Source organism: Amaranthus tricolor, chromosome 1 (genome assembly GCF_026212465.1).
Source record: "Amaranthus tricolor cultivar Red isolate AtriRed21 chromosome 1, ASM2621246v1, whole genome shotgun sequence".
Taxonomy (NCBI): domain Eukaryota; kingdom Viridiplantae; phylum Streptophyta; class Magnoliopsida; order Caryophyllales; family Amaranthaceae; genus Amaranthus; species Amaranthus tricolor.
In genome coordinates, this window is record NC_080047.1 from 41,810,422 (window position 1) to 41,815,421 (window position 5,000).

General features: G+C 34.1%; 6 protein-coding genes across 6 annotated transcripts in view; all 6 read right to left on the reverse strand.

The window, feature by feature from the left end:
• Positions 1 to 785, reverse strand: part of LOC130818810 (DNA-directed RNA polymerase subunit alpha) — a 2,110-nt gene extending 1,325 nt beyond the window's left edge. The window contains exon 1 of the mRNA XM_057685041.1: positions 1 to 785. This exon is cut by the window's left edge and continues 1,325 nt beyond it. Within this exon, the coding sequence (XP_057541024.1) occupies positions 1 to 785 (785 nt within the window).
• A 71-nt stretch (positions 786 to 856) lies between these two features.
• On the reverse strand, positions 857 to 1,646 carry LOC130818846 (30S ribosomal protein S11, chloroplastic). Its single transcript, XM_057685089.1, has one exon. The coding sequence runs from the start codon at positions 1,271 to 1,273 to the stop codon at positions 857 to 859; it is 417 nt and encodes a 138-aa protein (XP_057541072.1). The 5' UTR covers positions 1,274 to 1,646.
• Positions 1,647 to 1,874: 228 nt separating this feature from the next.
• Positions 1,875 to 2,418, reverse strand: LOC130818854 (30S ribosomal protein S8, chloroplastic). The gene has a single exon (XM_057685100.1). The coding sequence runs from the start codon at positions 2,416 to 2,418 to the stop codon at positions 2,014 to 2,016; it is 405 nt and encodes a 134-aa protein (XP_057541083.1). The 3' UTR covers positions 1,875 to 2,013.
• A 152-nt stretch (positions 2,419 to 2,570) lies between these two features.
• LOC130818864 (50S ribosomal protein L14, chloroplastic) lies at positions 2,571 to 2,941 on the reverse strand. The gene has a single exon (XM_057685111.1). It carries the CDS (start codon positions 2,939 to 2,941, stop codon positions 2,576 to 2,578), a length of 366 nt encoding a protein of 121 aa, XP_057541094.1. The 3' UTR covers positions 2,571 to 2,575.
• A 125-nt stretch (positions 2,942 to 3,066) lies between these two features.
• On the reverse strand, positions 3,067 to 3,533 carry LOC130810898 (50S ribosomal protein L16, chloroplastic-like). Its single transcript, XM_057677025.1, has 2 exons — positions 3,447 to 3,533; positions 3,067 to 3,369 (listed from the first exon to the last, which is right to left on the reverse strand). The coding sequence occupies exons 1-2, from the start codon at positions 3,531 to 3,533 to the stop codon at positions 3,067 to 3,069; spliced, it is 390 nt and encodes a 129-aa protein (XP_057533008.1).
• A 156-nt stretch (positions 3,534 to 3,689) lies between these two features.
• LOC130818831 (30S ribosomal protein S3, chloroplastic) overlaps positions 3,690 to 5,000 on the reverse strand; it is a 1,564-nt gene continuing 253 nt past the window's right edge. Inside the window, exon 1 of the mRNA XM_057685065.1 lies at positions 3,690 to 5,000. This exon is cut by the window's right edge and continues 253 nt beyond it. Coding sequence (XP_057541048.1) covers positions 4,597 to 5,000 — 404 coding nt within the window. The 3' untranslated portion in view covers positions 3,690 to 4,596.

The window sequence follows — 5,000 nt, forward strand, 5'->3', positions numbered from 1 at the left end:
TTCCTTATTTCAGCCAATCTATTGTGAAAGGTAAAAAGGGGTAAAGAAATTTTGTGTTGATTGTCCTCTAAATATAAGTTTTCTTCTTCTGCATGTAGAAAGGGAATAAATAAATCAATTAAATTCCGGGAGGCTTCATAAAGTGCTTCTTTCGGGGTTAAACTGCCGTTTGTCCATATTTCGAGAAAAAGTATCTCTTGTTTTTCATTCCCATTTCCATAAGAATGAATACTATGATTCACATTTCGAATAGGCATGAATAGAGCATCTATAGGATAACTTCCATCTTGAAAGTTATTTTGCGCTTTTATCTGATATCCGCGATTTCTCTCGAGTTGTAATCCAATACACAAATCAATTGGTTCCGTCAAGCTAGCTATATGCTGTGTATTGTCAACTATTTCTACATAAGGGGGCAAGATGATATCTTGAGCAGTTACACATCTGGGGCCCCTAACACAAATAGACGCTTCGCAAGTTCCATATAGATTACTTCTCAATACTATTTCTTTCAAATTCAGTAAAATTTCGTGTACTGATTCTTGAATACCTACTATGTTAGAGTATTCGTGCGGTATTTTATCAAATTTTGCACGTGTGATACATGTTCCTTCTATTTCGCCAAGTAACGCTCTTCGCATCGCGATGCCTATTGTATCAGCTTGGCCTTTCATAAGTGGAGAGAGAATAAAGCGTCCATAATAAAGACATTTACTATCTGTTCTTGATTCAACACATTTCCACTGCAGTGTCCGAGTAGATACTCTTATTTTCTCTCGAACCATAGTAATATTTTACAAAATTGATCATATCTTTGAATCATTTATTTCTCTTGAAATCCCTTCAATTCTTATTTCTACACGCGTCTTTTTTTAGGAGGTCTACAGCCATTATGTGGCATAGGGGTTACGTCTCGTACGAAACTTAATAGTATACCGCTTCTACGAATAGCCCGTAATGCTGCATCTCTTCCGAGACCGGGACCTTTTATCATGACTTCTGCTCGTTGCATACCTTGTTCCACTACTGTACGAATAGCATTTCCTACTGCGGTTTGAGCTGCAAAAGGTGTCCCTCTTTTTGTACCCCTGAATCCACAAGTACCGGCAGAAGCCCAAGAAACCACTCGACCTCGTACATCTGTAACAGTCACAATGGTATTATTGAAACTTGCTTGAACATGAATAACACCCTTTGGTATTTTCCGTGCACTTTTACGCGAATTAATACGTCCATTTCTCCGTGAACCTGTTTTTGGTATAGGTTTTGCCATATTTTATCATCTCATAAATATGATTCAAAGATATATGGATATATCCATTTCATGTCAAAACAAATCCGTCATTTTTTTTCAGCAATAAAATATTTTAGCAATTATTTTAGTATTTTAGAAAGATCATTAGTATATAGTTTAGTAGAATGATTATCCTTGTCGTTGTTTATGTTTTGGGTTAGAACAAATTACTATAATTCGTCCCCGTCGGCGAATCAGTCGACATTTTTCACAAATTTGACGAACAGAAGCCCTTATTTTCATATTTGTTATTCTTTAGTTTTAATTTTGAATCTATTTTTTGGAAGAAAATAAGTTTCGTGATATTTTGAACCTTGAATTCTATTTTTGTAGAAAGGAATAAGGAATGTTGAAAAACGGCTTAATCGTTTGAATCTTTGTTGCGGAGTCTATAAATTATACGACCTCTGGTTGAATCATAACGGCTTACTTCAATCTTAACTCTATCTCCCGGTAGGATTCGTATAGAACTACGTCGTATCCTTCCCGAAACATAACCTAGAATCAGATCTTCATTATCTAAACGAACCCAGAACATACCATTAGGAAGTGATTCAGTAATCAAACCTTCATGAATCCATTTTTGTTCTTTCATTTCAGATAAAACCCCCTTAAAGTATCAACTAATAGAGGAGTGATATTAGACAAGCCTTTTTTTTTCTTTTTTTGTTCCCAAATAGGAAATATTGGATCCAATTCGGATATTAATATTCTAGGGATTACCATATATAACATAAAATTTCTCCGCCAATTCCTTCTAGTCGAGCTTCCCGATCCGTCATTATACCTCGAGAGGTAGAAAGAATTGCAATCCCCATTCCACCTAAAATTCTAGGAATTCGTTGATAGTTAGAATAGATTCGTAGACCAGGTCGACTGATCCTTTTTAAATAGAAAGTATTTCTATAAGCCCCTTTCTTATTTCTTCTATGTCGCAGCGTTAAAACCAAAAAAGTTTTATCTCTTTCTTGATGTTTTCTCGCATTTTCAATGAAACCTTCTCGTAAAAGTATTTTAACAATGTTTTCGGTGATGTTAGTAGATACTATTCGAACCGTTCCTTTTCTATTCATGTCAGCATTTCGTATAGAAGTTATTATATCAGCAATAGTGTCCCTACCCATAATGAACTAAAATCGGTGGTGTCCCAAAAATTTGATATAATCAACATGTTATTAGTTTCTTTTTAATTAAAAAATGAAAAAATTTAAAATGAAAGGTATATACGTGATACACAATCTACTATGATTGAAATTCATTCAAATGCCTTAGATTATCATTTTATAATACCTCAGGAGCTAATGAAACTATTTTAGTAAATTTTTGTCTCAATTCCCGGGCAATCGCACCAAAAATTCGAGTTCCCTTTGGATTTCCTTCTTGATCAATAATAACTGCGGCATTGTCATCATATCGTATTATCATGCCGTTGTCGCGTTTGAGTTCTTTACAGGTACGTACAATTACAGCTCTGATCACTTCGGATCTTTCTAAGGGCGTATTAGGTATTGCTTCTTTGATCACAGCAACAATAACGTCACCAATACGAGCATATCGACGATTGCTAGCTCCTATGATTCGAATACACATCAATTCTCGAGCCCCGCTGTTGTCTGCTACATTCAAAAGGGTCTGAGGTTGAATCATATTTTATTTTTATCTGTTCTTTCAATGCAAAACTAAATGCAAAAGGTGAAAAAGAAATATTGTTTGTCCAAAAAAACTTCCACTTGGTGTTATCCAAAAGATCCATTTCCTTTAGTTCTATATTCTTATCCTGAAATAATGAATTGAGTTCGTATAGGCATTTTTGATGCCGCTATTGTGATAGCTCTTCGGGCTACATTTTCTGCTACTCCGCTTATTTCATAAAGTATTCGACCTGGTTTGACAACAGCTACCCAATATTCGGGAGATCCTTTCCCCGAACCCATACGGGTTTCTGCGGGTCTTACTGTAACAGGTTTGTCAGGAAAAACGCGGACCCATATTTTTCCACCGCGACGTGCATTTCGTGTCATTGCTCGTCGCCCGGCTTCTATTTGTCTAGACGTGATCCAAGCGGGTTCAAGTGCCTGAAGAGCATATCTTCCGAAACAAATACGATTACCCCGATAAGATATTCCCTTCATTCTTCCTCTATGTTGTTTACGGAATCGAGTTCTTTTGGGGTTATAGTTGATGGTTCCTTTGTAATTCCATCTCTACTGCAGAACTGGACGTGAGAGTTTCTTCTCATCCGGCTCCTCGCGAATTAAAAAATGGAAATTTCATTTTTTAAATGTCTATTTTTATATAATATATAATAAATAATTAAGATATATATGTAAAAATATAATACACTGAATCAATGAATTCTTTTTTATTCATCTAGTTTACTAAATATTTTATTCTATTCTTTTTTTTTTTATTGAATTCCTTGTATTTTAACAATTGAATATGAGAATGAAAAAAAAAAAAAAGAATTTTCGTGGGCGAATATTTACTCTTTCAATAGCTATTTCGAGTGTAGAGTTAGCTTATAATTTTTCAGAATATATGAATTGTCCTCTGGTTCGTTCCGCCATCCTTTCCAATGAATTATCAGAATTCATTTTCAAGTGAATCTTATGTATTCATGGGTTCCGTCGTTCCCATCGCTTCTTGATTAATGGTTAGGTCTGAATTCTACAATGGAGCTTTTGTTTTTCCACCAACCCCCTTAGTCGTTATTGGCTCTAAGCTCTTATTTTTTTGTTCTATAGAACAGATTCATATCATATAATTTTGTTTGAATCTGTATTGATGCTTTAATTACATTTTCTTTTATGAGATGTTCAAAGACCTTACATATTGGAATTATATATCTTTTATATTAGATTCATTTTTTTCTTTCTCTCATCTTTCCATTTACCGGTATCCTTTTTTCTTTTTTGTATTTTAATTTTCTTTGACAGTAAATCTAATGAATTGTTTATGTCAAAAAAATTCAGTTGCTACAATGATAGGACTAAAATAGTATATCTTGACTGTTTCTTTGGATCCAGATAATGTGATGCGATGAGTTGGTTATTAGTTCTATAATTTTTAGTTCATACTTGGTACTATAACTTTAACTTTCTTTTTTTAGTCTTAATTTTAACAAAAACCAACGAGTCACACACTAAGCATAGCAATTATATCAAAAGGTAAATTTTATTTTTATTAAACCTTATGGGATTAAAAATTAGAATTGATTGGATGGAAAAAAGAATCAAAAAGGGTTGCCATTTTTTTGTTCCATCGTTCCATCGAAACAGAAAGACAAGTCAACTAAAGGTTTTTTATTCTTCGTCTATAAATATCCAAATTTTGATACCCAATACCCCATAGATAGTTCGAACGGTATAGGCACAATAATCAATTTTCGCATGAATGGTTTGTAGGGGAACCCTACCCTCTCTTATCCATTCGATACGTGCAATTTCTTTTCCATCGATACGGCCTGCAATTTGTATTTGAATTCCTTTTGTATCAGCTTGTTCAGTTAATTCGATAGCTTTTTTCATTGCTTTTCGAAATGATACCCTACTCTTTAGTTGTCCGGCTATAAATTCGGCAAGAATATTAGGGTCTCCATAAGGCTTTGCAATTCTTGTAATAGCAATGTTCAGTTTTCGGTTCACACAATTCAATTCTTTTTGGACATTTATTTTTAAGTCTTCAACCCCTTTTGGTCTATTTTCTA

Coding starts and splice junctions, on each gene's coding strand:
- LOC130818846 (XM_057685089.1), bottom strand. CDS start 1,273: ATGGCAAAACCTATACCAAAAACAGGTTCACGGAGAAATGGACGTATT.
- LOC130818854 (XM_057685100.1), bottom strand. CDS start 2,418: ATGGGTAGGGACACTATTGCTGATATAATAACTTCTATACGAAATGCT.
- LOC130818864 (XM_057685111.1), bottom strand. CDS start 2,941: ATGATTCAACCTCAGACCCTTTTGAATGTAGCAGACAACAGCGGGGCT.
- LOC130810898 (XM_057677025.1), bottom strand. CDS start 3,533: ATGAGAAGAAACTCTCACGTCCAGTTCTGCAGTAGAGATGGAATTACA. Junction 3,370..3,446: donor CCCCAAAAGAACTCGATTCC/GTAAACAACATA, acceptor TATGCTCTTCAG/GCACTTGAACCCGCTTGGAT.